Source organism: Puma concolor, chromosome A2 (assembly GCF_028749965.1).
Source record: "Puma concolor isolate L17-30 chromosome A2, mPumCon1.1.hap2, whole genome shotgun sequence".
Lineage (NCBI taxonomy): Eukaryota > Metazoa > Chordata > Mammalia > Carnivora > Felidae > Puma > Puma concolor.
Genome location: NC_141668.1, coordinates 145,709,577 through 145,736,615, shown reverse-complemented (window position 1 = coordinate 145,736,615; position 27,039 = coordinate 145,709,577). Strand labels below are relative to the sequence as shown.

At 44.8% G+C, this 27,039-nt stretch overlaps 1 protein-coding gene across 6 annotated transcripts in view; it reads left to right on the top strand.

The window, feature by feature from the left end:
- FLNB (filamin B) overlaps positions 1 to 27,039 on the top strand; it is a 144,629-nt gene that overhangs the window by 39,916 nt on the left and 77,674 nt on the right. For all 6 annotated transcript variants that reach the window (XM_086697811.1, XM_086697810.1, XM_086697809.1 and 3 more), the window contains exons 2-4: positions 17,220 to 17,468; positions 20,107 to 20,204; positions 22,995 to 23,142. In XM_086697811.1, the coding sequence (XP_086553937.1) occupies positions 17,220 to 17,468; positions 20,107 to 20,204; positions 22,995 to 23,142 (495 nt within the window). The remainder of the gene's footprint in view (positions 1 to 17,219; positions 17,469 to 20,106; positions 20,205 to 22,994; positions 23,143 to 27,039) is intronic.

Sequence of the window (27,039 nt, the reverse complement as noted above, 5' to 3'; positions counted from 1 at the left end):
CATCCAGATGACAGACACATGAAAAGACGCTCAACATCACTCATCAGGGAAATAAAAATCAAAACCATGATAAGATACCGCCTCATACCTATCAGAATGACTGAAATTAACGACACAAGAAACAACAGGTATTGGCAAGGATGCAGAGAAAGGGGAACCCTCTTGCACTGTTGGTGGGAGTGCAAACTAGTGCAGCCACTCGGGAGAAGAGTGGAGGTTCCCCAAGAAACTAAAAATAGAACTACCCTACGATTTCAGCAATTGCACTATTAGATATTTGGCCAAAAGGATACGAAAATACAAATTTGAAGGTGTACATGCACCCCAATGTTTATACAATAGCCAAACTATGGAGAGAGCCCAGATGTCCATCAACTGATGAATGAATAAGGATGTGGTACACATATACAACAGAATATTACACAGCCATCAAAAAGAATGAAATCTTAACCATTTACAATGATGTGGTTGGAGCTAGAAGGTATTACACTAAGTGAATAAGTCAAATAGAGAAAGAACAAATACCATGTGATTTCACTCATATGTGGAATTTAAAGAACAAAACACATGGGAAGAGGGGGGGAAGTAGAGAGAGGGAAACAAACCACAAGTTACTCTTAATGATAGAGAACAGGGGCACCTGGGTGGCTCAGTTGGTCAAGTGTCTGACTTTGGCTCCGGTCATGATCTCAAGGTTGGTGAATTCGAGCCCCACATCAGGCTCTGTGCTGATGGCTCATAGCCTGCAGCCTGCTTCAGATTCTGTCTGTCTGTCTGTCTGTCTGTCTCTCTCTCTCTCTCTCTCTCTCTCTCTCTGCCCCTCCCCTGCTCGTGCTGTTTCTTTCTCTCAAAAATAAATAAACATTAAAAAAATATATACTGGAAGCAGTTAATGAACAACCGTAGCAAGTCAATGCAGTTATGTGCACAAAGATTATTAAAAAAAAAAAAAAAAGAGAACAAACAGGGCTGATGGAGGGAGATGGGTGGGGGATGAGCCACACATGGGTGACGGGTATTAGGTAGGGCACTGTTATGATGAGCACCGCATCACAGTGTTGTATGTAAGTGATGATCACTGAATTCTACTCCTGAAACCAATATTGCACTGTATGTTGGCTAACTAAAATTTAAATAAAAAAGAGAAATTTTTGAACACAGTAACAAACACACATGTATTTAGATGTTTAATAAGATCTAGCAGCTAGTCCAGTAATGTTTGCCATGATTTTGATGTAGTGATGAGCATACAGCGTATTTTGAGATATTGTTGGTGACAAAACCACAGGTGCTGCTAATACACCTGTGTTTTATGGTGCCTTTTTTTTTTTGGTAATTTTTTTTAATGTTTATTTATTAGAGAGAGAGAGAATGTGTGCGCACAAGAGAGAGAGAGAGTGCAGGGGAGAGGCAGAGAGAGAGGGAGACACAGAATCTGAAGTGGGCTCCAGGCTCTGAGCTGTCAGCACAGAGCCCAACGTGGAGCTTGAACTCACAAGCTGCAAGATCATGACCTGAGCCAAAGTCAGATGCTTAGCCGACTGAGCCACCCAGGCACCCCTTATGGTGTCCATTCCATAATGGGACAGTATGCTACATTTTAGTTAGAGGTTACCAAAGACAAAGATTTCACTTTTTTCCTATTCAGGCTCAAAGGCTCCCCCACCCCTACCCCCCTGTCCTGCCTTCCCCTGTAAGAATCCCTGACTTAGACGGTCCCTCATAGGAGGCTGTGACATAATTGAGGATGGTGGCTTGTCTTGATAACTGTCCCAGACATTTGGCTTCCTAGTAGATCATGTGGGAAGTTCCATTTCTGACTGCTTTGTGAGATGTTCTTTAGAAATGTAAAGATGAGGCCAAGAAGAAGGGGGATGTATCAGAGGAGGCTGAATCTTGAAGGCTGAATCTAAGAAACCCACAGGGTGAAAGACATGAAAGGGGGGCATTCTGAATAGAAGGGGCAGCGGGAGCACAGTCCAGGGCATAGGGAGGGCCGGCCAGCTGGGGACACTGGCAGAGGCCAGCCATGGGGGTCTCGGGGCACTGCTGAGGAGTTCAGACTTTGCTGGGGTGTTTTGTGGTCTTAGGCATATTCTATCAAATACAATAAAACACACCCATCTCTCACACTTAAAAAAAAAAAAGGTGTGTTTTGTGCGTGTGTTGTCATACAAGAATTTGATTAAAAAATACATTTGCTTTTATTTGCTTATATTTGTGTTCTGTTATATTATTTGGCCCTGACTAACTCCTTTATTTTACAATTGACTGATTTCTCAGCAATTACAGAGTATACTTTGGAATTCTTGCGATGTGAGAAAATGAACCTGTAACTCATTCTCAAATGTAATGAAATTTCTGTAGATGTCAACCAGAGATCGCAATTAGTGAGGAAGATATAATGCCAAATGCTGGCATTTAATAAAACATTTATTAGCTTCAACTTCTTTCAATTTTCTTCTGTTTTGGGGCCAATTCCCCCATCCCCCTGCCCCCACCCTCCCAACTTTCAAATTGTTTTCCATGTTCCTGCTGGGCCTGGTGGAAAGATTTGGGAAGAGTTAAGAGTTCCTGATCTGTGGGCTGAGACAGACTGGCCAGTAAAGGGACCTGCCATTAGCTGAGGGCTGCTGGGCTGGGAATCAGTTTAGAGGTGACCAGCAGGATTGGGGGAAGGGGGAGATTTGGTGGGAGAGCGTGGTCAAGGATGAGTCCGCTCGAGTTTGGTAGTTGGTTGATTAGGTTGGTGGTTGTTTGGTAGGTCTTTGGAATAGTGGTTGTCTGGTCAGCTTGTCTGGTTGATTGTTGATTGATTGGTGTATTGATGAGTGGGTGGTGGTTAGTTGGGTAATAGAGGGCAGTGGTTCCCCACCTCCCAACCCCCCCTTTTGCTTTTCTTCTTTTTACTATGTGACCAGCATCATGTTAGGTACTAGAATCACAATGATGCTGAGGACAGAGCCCCGCTCCCTGTCCTTAGGATACTTGGATTACAGTTGACTAATCTCAGATTCGGATACAGCACAACACAGTTTAGAGAGTGGATTTAATTAGCACTCAAGCTGTGTGGCTCATTGCTATTATTGGTATGCTTATGAGTATTATATCCTTAAGTAGTACTAGGAATGCTACTTGGATATGTTTCACTTATTATATAAATAATTTTTACTAACTTTTACTAAGTTCTCCCTGCCAACCCCCCCCCCCCCGAGCCCTCCCCTCCCCCCCAGCATAGGAAGTTTAGAGCTAAATGGCCATGGGGTGGAGCTTCTGGAGTCCCCTCCCTCTTCCCCGTTCACATAATTTGATATTGCAGTTGCTCCCATCAGGATGACCCCCCCCCCCACTTTCTACTGCATTAAGCGGTGGTCCAAATTACCAGGTTTCGTCTCTGACTCTTCCCACTTGGCAACACATTGGCTGCAGATGAAGATTTCAACATTAGTAGCTCCAAAGCAAAGCCAGAAAGGAGGAGGCTGGTTTTGGCCTGGATCCTTCTAAATCATTGCCTGTGTTTAAGAATTACAGTTTGCCCTGGAACAATAAGATGTTTCTTAGTGCAGTTTTAACGTGAGTTGGTTATCACCAGAATTTCATAAACATCATGGTCAAGGGGTGTACTTCCCTGTAGCCCTCATCATTAGAAACAATGTTTTGAGAACCTACTTTTATTACCCTTTATCTGCAAAATCCAGTGATTCCAAGTAACAAAGTTCTGGATTCATAATCACTGCTACCGAAACAGTTGTAGATTAGAGAAAGCCCTAATGACTTATTCGTATTGTCCTTCTTTTTTGTCTCTTGTCTGTCTCCCTCACCCCACATCTACCAGTTTTATAAAACGTAATCTCCAAGCCTGTGGGAGCATTCAGAAGTGTTTGTAGATCTGCAAGGGCATGGAAGGGCAATTCAAGGTAGAATTACCTGAAATTCTTCTGGAGACTATTAGAGTCCTTTGAGATAATATTTTAGGAAGTTTCCTAGTCCAGGGACACCTGGGTGACTCAGTTGGTTGAGCATCCAACTTTAGCTCAGGTCATGATCTCATGATTTGTGAGTTTGCGCCCCACATTGGGCTCCCTGCTGTCAGCTTGTCAGCACAGAGCCATTTCAGATCCTCTTTCCCTGTCTCTCTGCCCTTCCCTTGCTTATTCTCTCTCTCTCTCAAAATGTAAATTTAAAAAAAGCATCAAAAAACTTTTTTTAAAAGAAGTTCCCTTGTCCAGTAAAGTTGGGAAGTGCTGTGTGGCACCCTAGCACTCTCCTGGAGATTGTCAATGTACATTTGCATATTAAAGGCTCTGAGAAGTCCTACAGCAGTTTAAAATTGTTCGATTCCATATATCCCTGGCTTTTTTGACCACAGGAGCCATTTGTCTTGGACAACCAGCTGATGTCTAATGTAGTCTTTTCAAAGATGCAAGATGATAGTAGGTGTTACACAACCTACTTTTAAAAATTATACTGTAATGTATTTTCACATGTAGTTTAGGAATAAAGTGACTAGGGCACAACCCCTGGTAAATTGTCCAAGAGGTGAGAGGATAGGGCAAGGTTTGTGAGTGTGGTCAGAGGAACAAATCTTCCTCAAGGCCAAGTTTAGGCACAGCTTGTGTTTTGCTGAGCCAGGAAGCAGCTTCTGACTCAAGTGCAGGACTCTTTAGATGAAGTACTGGTATTGAAGACACTTGACCGTGGGCCGTGTGTCTTCAGTAACTGGCAGCCATGACTAGGGTGGTGCCTTGGATATTCAGCGTGTGTCACTTGCTTACCTTGCACTTGGACAGTGTGCCTTAGGGATGTTGGAACTTGTTCCCATTTTAGCAGAGAAGCTGGCCTGCTATGTGCTTGGTCTGTTTATTTTACTGCCATGGCCGTTTATCTTGGGACAGAGTTCAGGGGCACAGCGATAAATCTCTTTTAGGAGGATGACGTAACCTTTAGCATTTATTTCCTCTCCAGCTTTTGCCAGTTTAGAAAGCCTTTGTAATATTACCATGTCTGTGGATGAGCCTTTTCCTTTGCAGCCCCATCCTGGCCTCCAGGTGGAACAGTCAACAACAGATTCTGGAGTTAGAGGGCCTGAATTCAAATCCTACTCTACCACTTATGAGCTATGTGGCTTTGGGCTCAGTTTATCTGCTTATCATTTTCTTTAATCTGGAAAATGGGACTAACAGGGGTACTTCCTAAGGCAGCAATGAGAATTCGGTGGGGTCATTCATCGGGCCAGACCCTCTGTCTTCACATATAACTGATGGCGGAGTCTCTGCATCTTGGACAAGATACTCTTAGGTGCCAGGGAAGGAGGTAGGAAGGGATCAGGAAGGTGGATGGTTGATTTGCTTTTTAAGGTTTATTTATTTTGAGAGAGAGAGGTGGGGGATGGGCAGAGAGAGAGAATCCCAAGCAGGCTCCACGCTGTCAGCACAGAGCCCGATGTGGGGCTCAAACTCATGAACTGTGAGATCATGGCCTGAGCCGAAATCAAGAGTCGCTCAACTGACAGAACCACCTAGGTGCCTCAATTTTTGTTGTTGTTGTTGGGTTGGTAAGCATGCCAAAGACAACCAGATGACAACATCTTCCCCTCCTCTGGCAATCTATTTGGAAATGGCAGAGGCCATCTCCTGAGGCACGGAGACTGCTTGTCCAGGAGAATGTGTGTGGCTGAGGACTGGTAAAGCATTTGGATGACCCACCATGTGAGAACTGAGCAGAGGAGATCAGGAGAACAGCCGACCAGTCTTGCCAAGCCTTCATGTATTCGTCTGTTTCTTGTTGATAGGTAACATCAAACATGGTGTAAATCATATGCAGTATAAAAAGATAAGACCGGCTCCCTCCCACTCCTCCTCACCCCCTTTCTCGGTTCCTCTACCCAGAAATAAATGCAGTTGGAGAACAGTTTCTTGTCTTTTCAGAAGGTATTTTATGCATATATGAACTCAATTACAGAATTCCCTGGCCGCCCCTTTACTCCTGTGTGAACCCATGATACACATTGCTTTCACTGTTTGATAAAACTTGTCAGTTTTCCCACATCAGTGCCTATAGATCCCAACAAGCCGCTGTGTTCAGTGAAGAATTCCTTAACGTATACATTCCTGTATTTCTTTCTTTTGGGAGGTGTGTGTCACAATTTATTATAAAAGTAACACATGTAATTCAAACTAAGAAAAGAAATTCAAACAACACAGGAGCATGTCCCAACAACAAAAAGAAAGCTTGTCTTTTGCAATCACCCTACGTCTTTCCAGAGAGAGCCAGTGAACAACATGCTTGCTTGCAACAACTCTGCATGCTTCCAGATCTTTCTGTTCAGATGCAGAGTCATGCCTTTTCCAAAACAGAATCGCATGTTCTATACTTTTCTGCAAATGGCCCTGTCCCTATTGGAACAAACATCTGTATCTTTCTCATTCTTTTCCTAGCCACCTATTACTTTCTCCCTTGAACGTTCTGAAAGTTTATTTAACTATTTATTCACGGGGAAGCATTTATGTTGTTCTCAGTCTTATTCCCTCATTATATTATGGTAATTAACTGCTTTCATGGCTAAAGATCACTTTAGTATCCAAGCCTCTCCCTCCCCCCATTAGAAAAAGGAATCCCTTAAGGGAACTTTCTTGAATACTTTGTGCTTCACATTGAATTTATTGACCTTGCATTTAATTTTCTGTCAACAGTGGCCCAGGCTGGCCCCTGCAGACTGCTCAGGAATCTGCTGGAGGAGTTGGGGTGGCCTGCAGATTTTAGCAAACTGCCAGTTCATTCAGGCAGCTCACTGAGCAAAGAACATCTTGATTCTATCAGCCTTAATCCTGGGTCCCTGATGGGGGCTGGCTCTTGTGGTCGTTAGCAGATGGAATGCTCGTCTGTGTTAGAAGGCTGAGTTCTGGGGTATTTGGCTCTAGGCAGTCTTGAACCAGAATTGAATGGCATTGAATCTTTCATGATGTTAATGGGACACTGTTAGTTCTTGAACTTGTGTGTGTTTATAATATTGCAGAAATAATAATAGTAGCTATACTGGTCTCTGCTGATATGGTGGATTGGTTCAGGCAGAATGCTACCCAATTTACTACATTATCTCACAATAGCTTGACACTGTGAATTCAGTTCTGACTCTCAGCTTACAGATGAGGAGACTGAAACCCGGGAAGTGACCCACTGAAGTGACATGGTAGCCATGTTTGAGAGGGGAGCCAGGCTTCTCTGAACCCTAACTGCTCCATCACTGACTAACTCAGTGTCCCTGGCACCTGGGTTTCTTGGCTACTAATTCTTTTAGCAGGTGGGCTCCCCTTTGCCTGAGTGGATTCAGTCCTGCCCTCTTGTCCACGCTTTTTATCCATGGATGTTGGTGGTGTGGAGTTCTACCCACAAGGAGGAGCCCGGGTCTGGGCTGAGAGAGCTGTGTTGTGGCTAGGTGGCACATGTGTCCAAAGGCCTCCTCGTGTAATTTTGGGTTGAAGATTCAAATTTGGGGGTACAAATTCGACAGTGGGTAACTGTCTGAAAAGTGTCAATACAGGTAAAGCAGGGAATGTGCCCCTCCCTGTGTCTGTCCTTTGAGAATTTCTTTTCTTCCAACTTCATCCTTTTTCTGTTGGTAATGATGGGAGCCAGCTATTATAAACTATTTGGAATTTCCCTCAGCTTGGTTCCTATTCAAGACTTTAAATTGGGAGTTTTGTTCACTTTATGACTTCACGATCATTGGGCAGGCTGCCATTTCTATAACAGGCTTATAGGAGTTGTAACATGATGTGGGCTGCAGGGGCAGGGGGTGGGGGTGTATGCAAACTGATTCCTCCCCTTTCAAACCAAGGAAACCACCTTGATCTTTTTTCTAACAAGGCTCAACTTCTACAAGTTTGCAGTGGAAGGATGAATACCTGTCCTCTTCATCAGCATTATTATTTTTTACCTTTTACTCTTAATTACAAAAGGAAAAAAAGTTTTGTAAGAAACAGGTTAGCATGAGAGACAAAAGGCAAAAAAGAAATTTTTTTGCCTTTTGTCCCTTAAAAACTCTTCAGTGTCTTTCCCCGGGGCAGGGTTGCAAGAAGTGGGTTGGTGGATGGTTTTCATTATAATAATGTTGTCATCTCCTTGTGGAGTGTTTTAAAGCCAATTTAACTTATTATCTTACATAAAAGCATAATTTGTGTCCAGCACAGGGCCTGGCATTCTGTAGGCAGAAGTGTTTGCTGGGTATGAGAACAAATGGAGCTTTCAAGTATGTGAGTGACCCTAATTTCTATTTTCTGGGGAAAATACAGACCAATAGGTTGGGGTAAATGGGGACAGAGGTGTGTTTTCTGTCATCTTCTCTGATTTCCCATGCTGAGCGGTAGGTCATGCATGGTGGACCTCCCAGATGTAGGGACATTGGAATCCCCAGTTTCTGGGATGCAGTAAAGGCCAAGTCATGACTGAGACAGAGGGACTAAAGTAATACAAGTCTGACCTCTGCTTGCACCTCCTAGGCCGTAAGCTGTCACTTTCTGCCCACATTTTTCATTTCTAAACCTCGACAGTTTAGGGATTGTGGGAATGATTGGGACAGTGGCAGGTTCAGAGACCCCACCTGGGTTCCTCTCCCAAGTTCGCCACTAACTGGCCGTGGGCCTCAGGGGTGTGTCCCTTCCTGTACTCTGTCTCATCTGTGAAATGTGAGTCCTGTTGCACTCACCTTATACAGCTGTCATGGCATAATGTGTATTTAGAGAAGTATGGAGGTTTGGGCTCAGACAGCAGAGAACTGGGTTTAAATCTGGGTTCTTCCTGTATGTTACTTTTGACAATTGCCTCTGTGGGCCTCTGTCTTCCCATCTGTAAAATGAGATTAAGCATAAAAGCGACCCTTCTAGGGTTGCTGTGAGGGTTACATGAGGTGATGCATGTGGCACAGGGCCAGGCCCAGGGGAGAGGTCTGGAAGAAGGATCTGGAAAAGTCTGGAGTTGCTGTTACAGTTTGGTTGCTGTTGATGTAAGGAGGGGGAGGTGCTTAGGAGTCTTTCCGGGCCTGGTTCCTCCTGCCCTCATGCTTTTCCCCAAAGGTTTCCCTGTGGGCTGCACTTGCGTGCACAGGACCGGCCTGGGCCGTGAGCTGTGTTTCAGGTGAGGCTGAGCTGGAGTCCACAGGTGACAAGGACCTCCATGTGCAGCCAGTGTTTATTATTTGATCTGCACATGTTCTCAGAGCAGTTGTGCCTAAAAGCTATGGGCCAGGGACATCACCGCGCTGAGAACTTCTGAGCTCACACTGGGGTTTACCAGCGCCTCCCAGTGACTGGACTCTGGGCTCCTCCACTCTCTGCTCACGCTCAGGGGTCCCTGGGACCCTTGTCCTACTACTCACTTAGGAGACCTGTGGCTTTGAGGTCAAAAACCTAGTTTAGAATACATTGCTTCGACCATTTTGGGGCGTGTTTCCTTTTTCCCTTCTTTCTGTAATCTTTATAACAAGACTAGAATCCTTGTTCTAACTTTTTAAGGCTTTCCCACTAATACTAGTTGGAAGAGACTAAGTTCTAGACCCACAAATATATCAGTCTCATTTAAGGTTCAGTATGACTTTGTCGCCGGATATAAAGTAATCCCCAGAAGTGATAAAAACTTTTGAAAAGTGGCATTTGGAAGCCCACCGAGTGATGCAAATGCCTCTTTTAAACAAAGGATGCCTCTTAAACAGAGAATCGGGTGTTTGGGATACATATGAAGCAGGACACCAGCATAGTATCTGTGATCTGAATGTCCACCAAAAACTCTGTATCAAAATAAAAATAAGGTATTTATGAAATAATTTGTTCCAATTATTCCGGGCAAAAATTGTCCAGCAAGTGAGAGAAAACAGAAGGAATAGTTGGCAAAGTAGGAAATTTGAAGTCTGAGGTTATGCATAAGGAATGTGTTATGGGCCTATAGTAGAAGTCTCCAATCAGGGATTTGGCAATGTTTGCTCAATTCTGTTGCAGAGAAGTCCCAGCCACTGCTCCCCATGCCGTGCCCAGAGCAGGCATGACTAATCTATACAGTTCTTCCTCATTGAGCCTCCACTCCCTGTGCCTGGTCGTGGCAGACATTGGTAATCTATTTTCTTGTTGACCCCAGATAGGGCCTGAGAATCTTTCTCAACACCTGAAAGGGTTTTCACCTCACATGCTAATGCCATTTGCCACCCTTGGTCTATTGTGTCATCTCTTGAAAAATTACTAACATGAAAAGGCCTTCCAAATGAACTCTTTGTTAACTGAACCCTGAAGTGAAGTGTAAAAATTGTTAACTCAGACACTTCCTTTGTCATCCTTGAGAGTTCCTGAGTAAGAAAAAGGATTGGAAATCCAGCTGACCAGAGTGCTCCAATCCACCCTTGTTTTATCGTGGTCTGTATTTTATCTTACTGATTAGAAATTGGCCCATGTGACTTCAGGACTTCAGGGCCCAGAACATCCTCTTATTATAGGTAAGCTGCTGTAACAGAAAAAACCCAAATACAGTGGCTTTTTTCAGTCTTCAGGTTGGCAGGGCACCCTATTCTGGGACCCAGGTTCTTTCTATCACCTTGCCTGGCCTCCCCGAGCGCAGGTTGAAGCTAAGTGACTGTAATGTCAGGGGCTCTTGCTGGCGGTAGGAGGGAGCACTCCCCCTGCCCAAGGCCCTAAAGTGATGGCACCCTTCTGTCTGCTCACTGTCCGTTGGTGAAGCAACCACACTGCTGAGCTGCAAGGGAGGCTAGGAAGGACCGTCCAGCTGGAAGCCACATGCCTGGGAGAGGAGGAGGCAGGGTTTTTGTGGCCTTCACCACAAGTACCCTTCAGCCATCAGCAGTGTGAGTTGTCAAGTCTGGCTGTAAGTCTGTGTGGCCTTTTGATGGTTTGAGGCCCTGTACGAAGCCCTGAGCAGCGGTGAAAGCATCTGGCCCCTTCATCCTGCCCATGGGTGTCTAGGCAGGTGCACAGTCTTGTGTACATAGTCCATCACCTGCTGTACGGATGGAAGGACCGTTGCACCCCCAGAAATGGACCCTGGTTCTGGGCTGCGGACTGAGACGGTCGTCTTTAATGATGAAGGGAACGGTGACATCTGAGAAACTGAGGACGGTGGTAAACTTAGCCTTCTTTTAGTTGAGGGTACCCTCTTGTTTGGGCAACCGAGGCCAACAATTCAGCCACAGTTTGTGCAGGCTGGTAGAGAAGGCAGGATGGGGAGGAACCATAAAACCAAGCTGGGATGCCAGTGAGCCCCATCTGCCACCTGCATCCTGGGCCCAGGTGATCCGAGTGCTGCACTGTGGGGTGACCTTGGGGCAGCCCTTCACAGGATGCTCTTTGGGTTGGCTCACCCAAGCAGTCAAGGCTGACAGGAAACCCCAGTGCCTACGCGGAGGTCACCACCTTTAACTGCTAAGCTTTCACTTTTCCCTTCTGCCTTTGTTCTTTTTGTCTCAAGGTTGATAAAAGCATGTTGAAGTCAGTGGTGGTAAGAGTAATAGTACTAATATTAGCATTTAATGACAACTGACCATATAGGGGTCTGAATGCTGGAAATGTGTTATGGCAGGCAGTCTTCCCAGCAGCTGTATTCTCCTGTTCCAACATTATCCCCAGTTTACAGGTAAAGTGACTGAGGCATGCTGGGGTCGGATCACTTGGCCAGGCCTCTGCAGCCAGCCTGCTGGTGCCGAGCCCACGCCTGCAGAGCCTCAGGGACCTCCCCAGCCATGTTCCTGTGCCACATGCTGTATTGCCTGCTGGGGGCTCAGAGGTGGACACAGTCTGGAGCAGATTAGAGTTCTGTCTGAAAGGCTGTGTGTGTACTTTCGCATCCACTCATCGGGGAAGCGGCCCTGTCTCTCACAGAGCACCAGAGAGGAGAGAGCAGGGAGCCGAACGTGCCTGGCAACAGCCAAGCGTCCATGATCGGGGGAGCAAAACAGCCTGTTCCTGCCGTTGTGGTGCTGCCGCTTTGAGCACAGGAGGCAGGCACAGCTGTAGCTGCACTGAGAGAGAAGGGCACAGGGCATTGAGGGGGCACTTAGCCGGGGACCTATTCTAGTTTTGCAGAGTTGGGCATAGAAGAGGCATTATCTAGGTCAAGAGAGGTGGGGGGAGAGTTCCAGGCCAAGCCAGCTGAGGCCAAGGATCAAGGTTAACCCTAGGGAAATGCAAAGTTGGGAAGTCAAGTTGGGGCCAGACCCCTGGCTCTTGTGGGCCTCTTTTCATACCATATTCTCTTTCAATAAGGTCTGATCGATTATCAGCAGTCGGGTTCCTGTGTAGTTCTTGGTTTCTGTCTACAGGAATCTCAGGCCATAGCGGTCTCCTAAAGCACTTAGCGCCACAGTGTCCCCCTTGCACCTACCTCATGTGTCCTGGGTTCACTACAGCATGCAGGTCAGCCTCCTCCTGGGACAGGAGAACAGGAACCTCAGAGGCTCATGACCCTTCTAATGAATTCCATGGCTCAGGGAAGTGACACATTGAACATTTCATCCTCCTTTTAATTCGCAAGGTACTATTGTGAATTACCCTGGCTAACCCTGACTTCTGTTTCCTGCTCACTTACAAAACTGGGATTATAGCTTCTGGGCTTCTGGTTCTAGGGAAGTGTGTTGGGCACAGAGCAGGTATTCAGATATGAGGTGAATGAGTAAGGAGAGGAAGGAAGGTATTATGAAGTGCCTACCCTGTCCCCGGCATTATGCTCAACTCATGGTGTTCTATAACCCACCTGCTTCTTAGTAACCGCCCTGTGAAGGTGTTGACTGGGATCATTCCCATTTGGTAAATGAAGAAACAGAAAGCCCAGAGAGGATGGATGGATGGTTCAAAGTGACCTGTGTAGAGGAGCGGCTGGTTCCATAGCCTGTACTTAAACCACTGTGCCACGTTGCCTCCCAGAGGGTAATAGAGATGGGAGGACGGAGGCAGAGTGGGTGACAGACTCTTCTCCAGATGACCAAGTCATAGTTGGATTATGGTCTGGGTGCTTTTCCTCAAGCGTACTAGGAGGAGCTTTCCCGAAACTCCTACGTCTCCTTGATCCCTGAAGTCCCTTGTTGGCTGTTTCTGACCCGGCAGTGAGCTGCTGCATTGTGGCTGCTGGATGACCTGCTGTTCTTACTCAGGAGGGCAGAAATGTGGGACGGTGCTTGCTCAGGCCTCTCCTCCCCGCCCCCCCAACCCCCACCATGCCACCCTGGTGAATCAGTAATAGAGGAGATGGGCACAGTGAATGTGGTGAGCATGCAGTTGGTGGTGTGGATCCTGCCCTCCTGGTATGAGAGACGGAAAGATCACCATCTCCCTTCCTCAGAGGAACTTGTCTACGCAGTAGATGTTTCCAAGATGCTTCCAAAGATTGCCTAAAAATAGCTGGTTTCCTCCCCCATAAATGTGCCCATTCCTGATTGCTACTCAGGGAGGGCTGGAGAACCGGTGTACAGAAATGACGTGAAAACATTCCATCCTAGAATTTGCAGTAGCTCAAATTAACTTTCTAGCTATTAAAAAAGAAGAAAAGCCACTGCCCTCACTTAGAAGCAATGCTGGATAATTTTAAGTAGTTCCAGAGGGTGTGTATGCGGTTGGAGGGTCAGTGCTGTCCAGAGCCAGGACCAGTTACATGGGAATTGTGATTGGTTGGATCTGGGGAGGAGAAACCTGTGGCCAGATTCCAGGCCAACTACAACCTAAGCAGATTCTAGGAGGTCCAGCAGGCGTGGCGGGCGCTGGCTTATTTTATTCCAGAAAGAGGCTCTCAATGAGGTGGAATCCTGCCAGAGAGGCTTCCAGCTGACCTGGACCTTTCCTCCTTTTACATTTCTGTTTCATGTTTACACTCGACATAAACATCACAGAGCACGCTCACGTTTGAAAATCCTGTAGTCTGTTGTGATGGTCAGACATTGACACTGTAATGCTGTGGAGCATTTCATTTTCAAGGCATTGGGAGTCTTCTGTTTCATGTGGGTGGGAAAGGGGGAGTCATTTTGGGCAAGTTGCCATCGTTTTATTGTTCCAAGAGTTCGGTAAAGCATTTGAACCTTCACCTGTCAAAATCACTTTTGGAACTAGGACTGTTCTTTCTCCAGCTTCTTAGAATAGCAGAGCAAAAGTATCATTTATCCCAAGGAGATCTTAATGGGGGCTTTCCCGTTTGGACACCCACCTTGAATTCATTGGAAACAGAAGTTCTGGGCATTGTATTTTTCATAAATTTGGCTCAGACTTTTACTGGGTCATATTTCCCCTGAAATCTTTTTTGAAAAAGACTCATGTCTCATTCCTTCAGACCAACATGTGTAAGCCGGGTAAAAATAGAGCAAACTGGTTTCATGTTTTGATTTATGGATAAAATCTGTAAGTTTGCATTTGAAGAGCACTTAACACATAACTCAGGAAAGTTGAACTTTGTAGTCTGATGCTTGTGGCTGCATGAGACTTTCTGGCCTGTTCAGATCCTTCCTGGTGCAAGACCTGACCTTGCCTGGTCCAGCACGGGTATGCTGACTAACGATAAGCATTCACATACTTTACTTCATCCCCACCTCGTGCTTCCCCCTTCTGAGGACTGCTCTTCTCCCTTTAGTTTAAATAAAGGACTCTGGCATGGAAAATTGTTTCACCTGGAATTTCTTATGATTGGTAGGTAGTAACTCAGTAATCAGTAGCGCTTCAAAGACGACCTTATAACAGGACATCTTATCAAAAAAATTCCGTCATGGTCAAGGGCTGCCAGCTGGAGAAACATATGGTCCGTGGGATGAACTCCTCGGATGTTCAAGTTCTGTGCACGGTCAAGTGTCTTCTGCAGATTATTGCTTTATTGACCACAGGACCTCAGAAGCAGAGGGGGCTTCGTGGTCACATAGTCTGTGCAGCTGTACAGGGCCCTGCTCTCAGAAGGGTTCTGTGCTTGGTTTAATGCTCTGCTGTTGCCATCTTGAAATTCTTAATCCTTTTTGGACGAGAAGTCATGTATTTTCATTTGTCGCTGAGCCCTGTGAGTTATGTGGACTGTCCTGTTTAAAAGTTATTATTTATACAATTCATTGCATAGAAAATCTCTGGACACCTTAACTTTGAGTGAGGACTGCTCAAATATAAATTGTCTTACCAGCCAGTTTATGATACTCTTTACCCTGTACAATTTTACACGATCGAGTTTTATTATGACTGAATCTACAACCATAAAAGTACCTTTGGTTTCTGTGGGTTTGGGTGCGCCCTTTTAAGAGGATCTTTTCTTGTGAGAGGACTAACAATAACCAGGTGAATTTAAAAACAAAAAAAGTCTCCACCCTTTCAGTTTTGAGTGACATGGGGTTTACTCCTTCTCAGTATGTGTGTATATTTCTCATGTGGTTGTAGTTGGGTTTCATTAAGTGCAATCTGGCATGTGTCTAACTGACATTCAGGTGGTTTGTGGTGGGTGGGTGAATGGGTGGGACAGGGTGAAGGGAGCTGCAAGATGGTGAAGGCTTATTACTCCATGGCAGGTGCTCACAGTCCTGGAATGGGGGCTTGGAGGCTCAGGAGTGAATGGTTTTTGTCTTGAGAGGACCCTGGCACAGTCACACACATGTTGGTGGGAGTGAAGGGCCACCACCTGTTGGATCTGGTCCTTGGATGATGAGCCAGGGCTTGTCCCACAGGAGGATGGGGGTGAAGGGTCTTCCCACCAGAGGGAATACAGAACACATGGAGAGGTCCATGGGGTCCAAAGCAGGATGTAGTCCAGGAATGAGGAGTCTCTGAGTCTGGAGTGTGAACTGTGGTGGGAGGGGTGACAAGGGTGAAAAGCAGGCTGTGTTTGGGGGTTCTGAGGGTGCTCTATGTCTAAGGAGTTTGATTGTGGGCAGTTGGGACCATTGGTGAATTTGGAAGCACAGAGGTACCTGACTAGAAACATAGTTGTAGGGTTATGTGAACATGGTTCAGCTTCATGGCTGTCCAGGACTTCATGGCTGTCCAGGACTCTGAGAGAAGGGAGGAGGGGCCACACATTTATTGGGAAGGTGGAGAAAAGGATTTGCCAAGAGATGTAGGTAGAGAAGGGAATTGACACATTGTTGAAATGGCAACCTGAGATTTGAAGGAAGAGTCCATGATGGCTCTGACATTTTCAGTTTGGGGTCCTGGTAGAATAGGGGCGTTTAACAGGGGTTGTTTGGTGGGGAAAGGGTGGAGGAAATTGAGAGGGGGGAGTGGGTGGGTGGGTAATAGGAGGGGAAGGATGTGGGTGAGGGGGAGAGAGATGGGGGTATAGACAGGAGGGGAAGGGAGAGGGGGAGAGAGATTGGGGATGGATAGGAGGGGAAGTGTGTGCAGGGGGAGACAGGGAGAGAGATAGAGAGATTTTATTGGTAATGTTTGGATTTTGGTGGATGTAGGTAGAGGTTGGAAAGAGGACAGAGGACAGAGGGCCATAGAGAAGCCAAGGGAGTAGAAGGTAGAAACCAGCAGCAGGGAGATTTCCTGGAAGATTCCTAGAAGGGCTGGTGTATGGCTTGTTGTGTTAAGCTCAGGGAGCACTAGAGAGGAGCCAGGACCTTGGGCCAGTCACTTATCCTTCTGGCAACAGAGACTTTGCCCAGCTGGATTAGCTTAACTATTAATGACTTTATCTTATGAATGACTAACTGGAGAGAAGAGCAGAGATGAAAATGATTGATAACACCCAGGGAGGGTGAGATCTCAAGGGAAACTGGCCTCTTACACCTCTAGGACATAATGACTACTGAAAAGAAAAGTATAGTAGAATATAAATTCAAGGAAGCAAACACACACACACACATATGTATATGTATATATATACAAACACATACACATATAATTTGGTAGATCACATACTATCAAGTTAAACAGATGGTTGTCCCTGGAATTCAGCCACCTCTTCTTATTGTCTGTATTTCTGAAATGAGTCCTTTAAAATTTAAAAGCTCTTTTTATTACAGAACATTTCCAACGTATGCAAAAGTAGAGATAAAAGTATAATACATTCTCATGTACCCATGATTTCACGACACTGGTAAACATTTTGGAATCTAGTTTCATCTGTTCCCATCCTCAAGTATTTTGAAGCAAATTTTAACATTACAGTCCTTTCATGCTGAAATAATTCTGTGTGGTTCTCTGACAAATGAAGATTTCATTCACAACCCAGAGGAAGGTGCCAACCCACGCTTGTGCCTCTCTCCCCAGATAGCAAAGCCATTGTGGATGGGAACCTGAAGCTCATCCTGGGCCTGGTGTGGACACTGATCCTCCACTACTCCATCTCTATGCCCGTGTGGGAGGACGAAGGGGATGATGATGCCAAGAAGCAGACACCGAAGCAGAGGCTGCTGGGATGGATTCAGAACAAGATCCCCTACTTGCCCATCACCAACTTTAACCAGAACTGGCAAGATGGCAAGGCTCTGGGAGCCTTGGTAGACAGCTGTGCCCCAGGTAAGTGTCCATGGCTACCTGAGCCAGCTCTTCAAGATGGACAGTTGTGGGCCCAAATCTCCTTGTTGTCTCATGGGAAAGCTGGGTTTGCTGTGATTGGTGTCTTCTCCTAGTTTTAGCCCCCTGTAAGAGCAAAGGGAGCTAAAACTGGCTCTGTTTACCTTCTAGGTGTATCCATTGACTTTTTGAGCATTGAACTCAGTTATTTACCCAAATCCCCAATGAATCCTGTAGTTCTTGGAGCAGGTTTAACTTCCAGACTCCAAAGTCCTGCCTCTTCCCACAGTTGGTGCCTGGTTTCCCATTGACTTCAGCAGAAACACGTGGCCCTGTTAGTTGACTTGGCATGAAAATCTAAAAACTTCCATTGAGTGGAAAGTACCCATTTTTATCAACCACTGGGTGACTATACATGGCTTTCTCCACCCTTTTTTTTCTGCGTTGCTATGGAATAGTGCTTGGTCAGGATCCAGTTGGAGGCTTTCCCCCCTTTTCTGAGTGGTTGAGTGCACACCAAGGTAGTAATTATCCTCACTGGAGGGTTTAGATTGATGGGTAGAGTTTGCTGGTACACACTCCGTAGAAAAACCAGAGCCTGTGTTTATATGCACCCTCAAGATTATTTCTAATAAAAAATTTACTTTAATAATCATATTTTCCATTTACGAATACTCTGTATATGCTGGTCACATTAGTTTTTAGTAAGCTAATGGTTCCCGACACTCCAAGCAGAGCTGGCTAGCCTATGTTGGACAGGGAGGGCAGGCTAACTCCAGGCCTCATTCTGTCTTGAAAGCCTATAAGCTGGTGATGTCCCAAACTAACTCAAAGCTCAGCATTAGTTAATTTTCCAGCACCCTCTTCCTTGCTTCCACCTAAAGACACATTTCAGGATACCTCTTTACCAGTTTAAACCTGTGGATGTTTACTTCAGTCCTATACTTCTCCTGTTTACAGAGGCTTTTAAGATGATTCTAGGTTTGGGCTTTTGGGCAAGTGGATTTTTGAATTATACAGAATACAGTTGCTAGTGCAGTCTTTTTAGATGTATCTAGGAATAGGATTGTGATATTCTGACTTATAAAAGAAACATATATTTTAGTCTTTGTCCCTTTCCTGGCACAGAGCTCCAAAAACCCTTGGAATTTAAGTGATAAGAGCCAGGACAATGGTTCCTTTCAACCACACCTGAGTTTATGTTAATGAGATGACTTTTAGACAGCTGCTAAGGATGGGGGCAGGTGATTAGAGGGTCCCAACTGTTAGCCCTGTCTCCTAACCACCAAGGTTAGAGGAGAGGAGATGGAAGTTGAGTTAATCACTAGTGGCCAGTTATTTAATCAATCATGACAACATGTTGAGGTCTCCACAAAATTCCTTGAACTATACATTTGAGGGAGCTTTCAGGTTGGTAAACACAAGGAGGTGCTGGGAGGGTGGTGCACCTGGAAAGGGCATGGAAGCCCCACACGCCTTCTCCCATACCTTGCCATATGCATCTCTTTCACCTGGTTGTTCTTGAGTTGTAACTTTTTTTTTTAATTAGAAAAATTTTTTTTTAATTTTTTGAGTGAGAGTGGGGAAGGGGCAGAAAGAGAGAGGGACAGAGGATCCAAAGCAGGCTCTGTGCTGACAGGCTGACAGCAGCAAGCCTGATGTGGGACTCGAACCCACAAACCGTGAGATTATGACCTGATACAAAGTCAGATGCTCAACTGACTGAGTCACCCAGGGATCCCAAGTTATAGCCTTTTATTTAAAAAAATGTTTTTTAAGTTTATTTATTTATTTTGAGAGGGAGCGTGTGCACATGTGTGAGCAGGGGAGGGGCAGAGACAGAAGAGAGAGAATCTCAAGCAGGCTTCATGCTGTCAGTGCAGAGCTTGATGCAGGGCTTGATCTCTTGAACCTGTGAGATCATGACCTGAGCTGAAATCAAGGTTCAGACACTTAACCAGCTGAACCACCCAGGCACTCTGAGTTGTAGCCTTTTCTAAGAAATCAATAATCTAGCAATTAAATGGTATTCCTGAGTTCTGTGATTCACTCTGGTTAATGATTGAATCTGAGGAGGCGTTGTGAGAACCTGCAATTTATAGAATGGTCTGTTAGAAGTCCAAGTGACAGCCTGGACTTGCATTTGGTGAAGTGGGGGAAGGGGACAGTCTTATGGGACTGAGCCCTTAACCTGTGGGATTTTACACGATTTCTACATAGATTGTATCAATTTTGAGTTAAATTGTAGAACATCCAGCTGGCATGAACCCTACACGTTTGGTGACTGGACTACAGAAGTGCAAATGTGGTAGGGGGGAAAATCCCCTGTAAAAAGGCACCAGGCTCAAATAGTTTTATAGGCTTTGTTTATTTATTTATACCACACCTTCAAGGAATGAATAATCTCTGTGTTAATGCAAGAAAATAACGGCCTGAAGGAGAATTCTCAGTTTAGACTCAGAATAATTTCTACTCTGGAGGAGTGGATACTTTTTGCCCTTAAAATATACAGTTCACTGTGATTTTAGGAAGAAATTGTTCTCTGAATTAAGATACCAAAGGGGTTTAATTTAAGCACATGGCTTCCTTTAATCTTTTCAGTGAGTTAATATTAACAGAATCTTTTGTGTCATATTAACAGGTCTGTGTCCAGACTGGGAATCCTGGGATCCACGAAAGCCTGTGGACAATGCACGGGAAGCTATGCAGCAAGCAGATGACTGGCTGGGTGTCCCACAGGTATATGTACAAGCAACACCATGTCCCATGGGGCTATTTCCATCCTCCAGCTTGTTCTGAGACTCTGTGGATGCCTCTTTCAGTGTGGCAGGCAGTCTGACATCCTCAGCCTCAGCCCTCAGAGAGTATTGCCTATGACACTCTCCCCTCTTCCTCAGTTTACCCATAATAACAGGTTCTCATTGATTGAGGTGCTTGTAGATCATTCAAAAATCTTCACAGTGCTCTGTCACATGTGGCAACTTTTCTAGTGTTTCTGCTCCAAAGATCTCAAAGACTGTCTTGAGATACAAGACTGCAAATGTGGACTTTAATGATTAGGTTGAACTGTAAGAAATAGCCAATATTTGACCACTTTTTACATATTTTAGAAGTTTTTTTAAAGATCCAGTATCTTAGGGACAGTCACAGGACTTAGAAGTTTTTTTTAAAAATTTAAACCAGGATGACCTACCATTATTGGAAATTGTGGAAGAATTTGTATTGCTCCTAATCCTATCACAGGAATATGACAAGAGAACTTGGAAATTAAATAAATCTTGGATACCATTGACAGTAGCCACATTACATAGTTGAGGTCTTGTCTTCTAAGGTTTTTCAAGGAGGCTAAAAAACTCCCTCTGACATTTAAATACCAAGACTCCCATATTTGAAGCCCTGGTCAAGAGAACTTGTAGGTGGCCAGTGCCGTGGATGGATGACCTCACCACTGGTTACATTATGGACTAAGTAATCAGAGCCGAGTTCAGTGTATTTTGTAATAGGATCCCTTGGGAGATAGAAAATTTTGCCTGTATTTCTTTGGTTTTGACATCATGTCTCTGCTTCATGGCCCATTTCTTGGCTCTCCCACCCTCAGTAAGTGGTGTGGTATCTTTTTTATCTCCTCTAACCTAAAACCATCTCCTTTTGACGTACGTGTGATGTTGGCACTGTATAGTTGTTGAGGGAGCTGCCTGGAAGAAATGTCAAATCAATGCACATCCTACATTTTATGGAATGAGTGAAGGCAATTGTTCAAACCCAAGTAGCTGTTCTGTTGCTGGAGGATAATGATCAGTATGTTTTCTGGTGTGTGTGTGTGTGTGTGTGTGTGTGTGTGTGTGTATTGCTGGAAGATAATGATCAGTATGTTTTCTGGGGTGTGTGTGTGTGTGTGTGTGTGTGTGTGTGTGTGTGTGTGTGTGTGACTTTGGGGTGAGGGAAGCTGGGTATATATGTTATTCATCTGCATTTAGTTAACCCAGTTCATGAGACAGAGCCTTCTGTTGGTCTGAGGAGTACTGCCTTACCTTACCTCCTCAGCACCCTTACGGGGGGCAGAGAGATTTTTTGTACTGTTTAGGACTAGGTCAGGTAGTAGGCCTGAGGCTGTGATGCCTTCAAGGAGGCTACCTGCCGAGCATGGGTGTAATGTTGCTCCTAGGCTACATGTCAGGAGAAATTAACTTCCTCCCTATTTTTTTTAATGACTCTTAATGTATTGAAACCCATTGTCATCAGCTCAGGCCGCTCTAACAAAATACCATAGATTGGATGGTATAAACAACGGAAGTTTATTTCCCATATCTGGAGGCTAGAAGTCCAAGAGCAAGGTGCCAGCAGAGTCAGTTCTTGGTGGGGGCCCTCTTTGTGACTTGCAGACAACTGGCGTCTTGCTGTGCCCTCACATGGGAAAGAAAGAGAGGTCTGGTCTTTCCTTCTCTTAATAAGAGCATTAATCCCATCCTGGGGGCCCTATCCTCATGACCTCATCTAAACCCACTTACTTCCCTTGGGCCCCACCTCCTAATACCATTACCCGGGTGGTTAGGGCTTCAGCATGTAACAAGACCACAGATCTAATATGTTGCTGTGTTCTCTCTTTTTTTTTTTTATTACTATTTTTTATTGGTAGCAGAGTTAATAGAGATGCAGGCAATGGGTAGATGAGCAAAGGGAAAGGCCAGTTTATGTGCTTTTTGGTAATATGTGCAAATCCTGTGTATACTTGTTTCTTCTTCCTCCTCACTTGACATAGCTTACCCCTTCTGGAAAGTTTCCCCAGGGTAGGGGGTGAGCAGGCCTTTTTTGGAGGGTGGGTGTGCACCTCTGGAAATTACATATAGAATTGCCTGGAGGAGGGGCTCCTGGGTGGCTCAGTTGGTTAAGTGTCTGACTCTTTGATTTCAGCTCAGGTTATAATCTCATGAGCTATGGGTTCCACATTGGGCTTTGCACTGACAGCGCGGAGCCTGCTTGGGATTCTCTCTCTCTCCCTCTCTCTCTGCCCCTTCCCTGCTCGTGCACGTGTGCACGCATTCTCTCTCTCTCTCAAAATAAATAAACGTTAAAAAAATTGTCTGGGGGCGCCTGGGTGGCGCAGTCGGTTAAGCGTCCGACTTCAGCCAGGTCACGATCTCGCGGTCCGTGAGTTCGAGCCCCGCGTCAGGCTCTGGGCTGATGGCTCAGAGCCTGGAGCCTGTTTCCGATTCTGTGTCTCCCTCTCTCTCTGCCCCTCCCCCGTTCATGCTCTGTCTCTCTCTGTCCCAAAAATAAATAAACGTTGAAAAAAAAAAATTAAAAAAAAAAAAATTGTCTGGAGGGGGTCCTCAGCTTCCGAAACGAATAATGACACCTCTAAAAGGTTAAAAACACTGACATTGGCATGTAATTTGATATAATTTCACTTAATTTAGAGGCTGACTCAATTTCTTAATGTCTATAGTGTTTGACTTGAGACATTTGCAAAAACTTTAGCGGTTATAAGTGATGTACTCTGGGTGTTCACCTACCATGCTGTTATTCTAGGTCATCACTCCTGAAGAAATTATTCACCCCGATGTGGATGAGCACTCGGTGATGACTTACCTGTCCCAGTTCCCCAAAGCCAAGCTCAAGCCGGGGGCTCCTCTGAAGCCCAAACTCAACCCGAAGAAAGCCAGGGCCTATGGCCGAGGTAAGCACTGGTCTTGCTGGGTTTGAGACTTGTCCTCTGGTCTTAGACATGATTATGTGGCTTCAGGAAGAAGGTTCTTAGAATCAAGAATGTATAGGCTTGATCCTTGAAGACCTCCCAGGCCTCCTTTGTCAGATGCTTTTTACCTCAAGGTCCATTTGTTCACGAGCAACTTTTCTGCTTTGTGAATCTAGGCTTTAAGAAATGCTGCTGCTGTAATGTGATGGAGAATGAGTTTATTGCATTGTGATTTTAGTGCAGTAATCGTGGGATGAAGACAGGACTATTTTCCCATTTTTCATATGAGAAATCAGAGAGGCCTGATCCACTGGGGATAGGGGGTGCAGGTGCCTGTGTCATCAGGCTGCTGATTCATTTCTCCTTTGGTCATGCTCATGCTGCTTCAGATTTCCACATGGGGAGGGAGCTCTTGTGACCCCCTGACAGACACTTCCTTGCTGAGACATCCTGTTTATGATCACTGAGGCCACTGCGGGCTGCAGGACAGTGTTCTGCTCAGAATGTTATGGTGGGGTAAAGGCATGTTGAGGCATTTGGTGTTCTGGCTGCCATCTGACTTCAAGCACACCAGCTTTTTAAGAACTGTTGTGTTTCAGCCCAGGGTGGTTTCTGGTAAAGATTAGCCCCGTGAGCTACAACTTACTCCCTTTGTTATGGGGAAAGGAAGGAGTGCATTATATTTCTTAATTTTCGTAATTACAGTTGGGATCACATTTAGAGGCACAAGATATCTTGTATATCGTCTCCTAGAATCTGCAGTTCTAACCATTCTAACAATAGTTTTCTTGAGTCCTGTGTGGGTGTGTGTGTGTGTGTGTGTGTGTGTGTGTGTGGTTGTCGAATTCTTGAAAATGCACTGTAGGCATTGTGACAGTTCACTCACAAGCCTCTCCTAAAAATAGGGCATCCTCTTGTATAACCAGTCTTCATTATCACAGTAAGAAAATTAACAATTTCATATCAACTAATATCCAGTTTATGTGAAAATTTCCCTATTGTCCTAAAATTGTCTATCATAGTTTTGCTGTTTTATAAACCAAGATCTGATTAAGATTCACTACAGGGGCACTTCGGTGGTTTAGTCAGTTAGGGTCATGATCTCAGATATCATGAGATTGAGCCCCACGTTGGGCTTTGTACTGACAGCACAGAGCCTGCTTGTGATTCTCAGTCCCTCTCTCTGTCTGTCCCCTCCCTGCACGTGTGTGCTGTCTCTCCAAAGAAAGTAATAATAAACTTAAAAAAAAAAGATTGACTTACTAATTTTGTTGTTTCTTTAGACTCTTTTTAAAGAAATGTGGTTTTTTTTTTTTGTTTTTTTTTTTTTTATTTTGAGAGAGAGAGAGAAGGAGAGCATGAGCATGGGAGGGACAGAGGGAAAGAGAGAGAAAAAGGGAGAGAGAGAATTCCAAGCAGGCTCTGCACTGAGTGCAGGGCCTGATCTCACAACCATGAGATCGTGACCTGAGCTGAAATCAGGTGTCGGGCTCTTAACCGACTGAGCCCCACCCAGGTGCCTATAGACTTTTTAAATCTAGAATAGCTTCCCTTAAAAAAATTTTTTTTATGTATAACATTGACTTCCTGAAGAGTGCAAAGCACTTGTCTTGTAACAAAATGTTCCATACACTCATTCCCTTTGAAAATAGCATTTCCCTACTTGGTGTCAGCTTAGTCTTAAGGTGACCAAGGGCCAGGTCAATGGTGCTGTGTGCAGTTCTCAATCTTAGTGGTCAGGTTCTCATCTGTTTGTTTAGCATGATTTAGAACACCAGAGAGACCCTGATAGTTCTGGAACAAACCAACTTGCCTTTTGAGGTTCCTTTTGACATCGAGGTGGCACTGTGCAATCATTTGTGTGTATCGGGACTGGGCACTTTGTTTGAAGCCCTTCCCGGATGTGCATTCACTTAAAGGTTGGCTTGTCTGTGCTTGTTTTTTGTTTTGTTTTTTTACTGTTTATGTATTTTAGAGACAGAGCACAAGTGGGGGAGGGGCAGAGAGAGCCGGAGACAGAATCTGAAGCAGGCTGCAGGCTCTGAGCCATCAGCACAGAGCCTGATGTGGGGTTTGAAGCCACGAACCATGAGATCATGACCTGAGCCGAAGTTGGACGCTCAACCAACTGAGCCACCCATAAGCCCCTGTCCATGCTTGTTTTAAAAGTGTTTTCCCTAAAGCATAATGAAGAGTGGTGGCTAGAATAAGGAATCTCTGATTTTCAAGGTTATGCTTCTTTAATAGCAAAAAAGCTTCAAACAGCAAAGTAAATCTCTTGTTGACAAAATTGGTCAAATGGATTGAATTTAATCAAGGCATAAAATGCTTGTTTGAGGTCACCTTATCACTGGCTGTCCAGTTTCCCCATTGTTAATGTGAAACGGTTTCCTTTCACGATGCTGTTTTCTAGAAAATGACTATTTGCTACAGTTCAGGAATGTAGCTAGTCATTGCCATTTCCTTCATCTGCTTTTTTTTTTTTAAAGATTTTATTATTCAAAAAAAATTTCTTTTTAATGTTTATTTGTTTTTGACAGAGAGAGAGACAGAGAGAGACAGAGCATGAGCGGGGGAGGGGCAGAGAGAGAGGGAGACACAGAATCCGAAGCAGGCTCCAGGCTCTGAGCTATCAGCACAGAGCCTGACGCGGGGCTCGAACTCACAGACTGTGAGATCATGACCTGAGTCGAAGTCGGGTGCTCAACCGACTGAGCCACCCAAGCACCCCTTAAGATTTTATTTTTAAGTAATCATCCGACAGGGAGCTCCAATTCACAACCCTGAGATCAAGAGTTGCATGTTCCACCTGCTGACCAGCCAGGTGCCCCGGATCTGCCTTTTAAAAATTTTATTTTATTTTTTATTTATTTATTTTTTAAGGTTTATTTATTTCTCAGAGAGAGAGAGAGAGAGCGAGAGAGCGCGCGCACACGAGTAGGGGAGGGGCAGAGAAAGAGGGAGACACAGAATCTGAAGCAGGCTCCAGGCTCTGACCTGTCAGCACAGAGCTTGAACTCGTGAGCTGCGAGATTATGACCTGAGCCAAAGTCGGATGCTTAACCAACTGAGCCATCCAGGCACCCTGATCTGCCTTTTTTAATATTTTCTGTCCTTGTGGAGAAAACACACCTTAAAAAATATATATATGTACACACATACATGTATGTATTCATAGGTATATATTTTTTGCATTTTTTTTGTTGTGGTAAAATATACATAAGATAACATTCCCTATGTTAACTGTTTTAAAATGTACCATTTAGTGACATTAAGTACATTCACCGTGTTGTACAACTGTCTCTACCATCCATTTCCAGAATGTTTTCATCTTTCCAGACTGAAACTCTATACCCATTAAACTATAGCTCCCCATTTCCCCCTCCCCCAGCTCCTGGAAACCTCCATTCTCCCTTCTGTCTCTATGAATTTGCCGACTCTGGGTACCTCATGTAAGTGGAATCATAAAATATTTGTACTTTTGTGTCTGGCTTACTTCACCTAGTAAAATGTTTTCAGTGTTTACCCATGTTATGGCATGTGTTAGAATTTCATTCATTTTTAAAGCTGAATGTATATACTCCACGTATACACCACATGCTTTATCCACGCTTCCGACAACGGACATGTGAATTGCTTCCACCTTTAGCTACTGTGAATAATGCGACTATGAACGTGCGTGTGCAGGTATCTGAATCCCTGCTTTCAGTTTTTGGGTATATACCTAAAAGTGGAATTGGTGGATTGTACAAGAATTCTGTGTCTGTTTTTTCTCTTTTTATCAGTAGGAGGGCCAAGTGTCATTTTGGGCAACAGAGCCACACATCAGGCCACATGGGTAGAGCCTTAAGATTTTATCTTTGTCCTGTGGTGAGACCG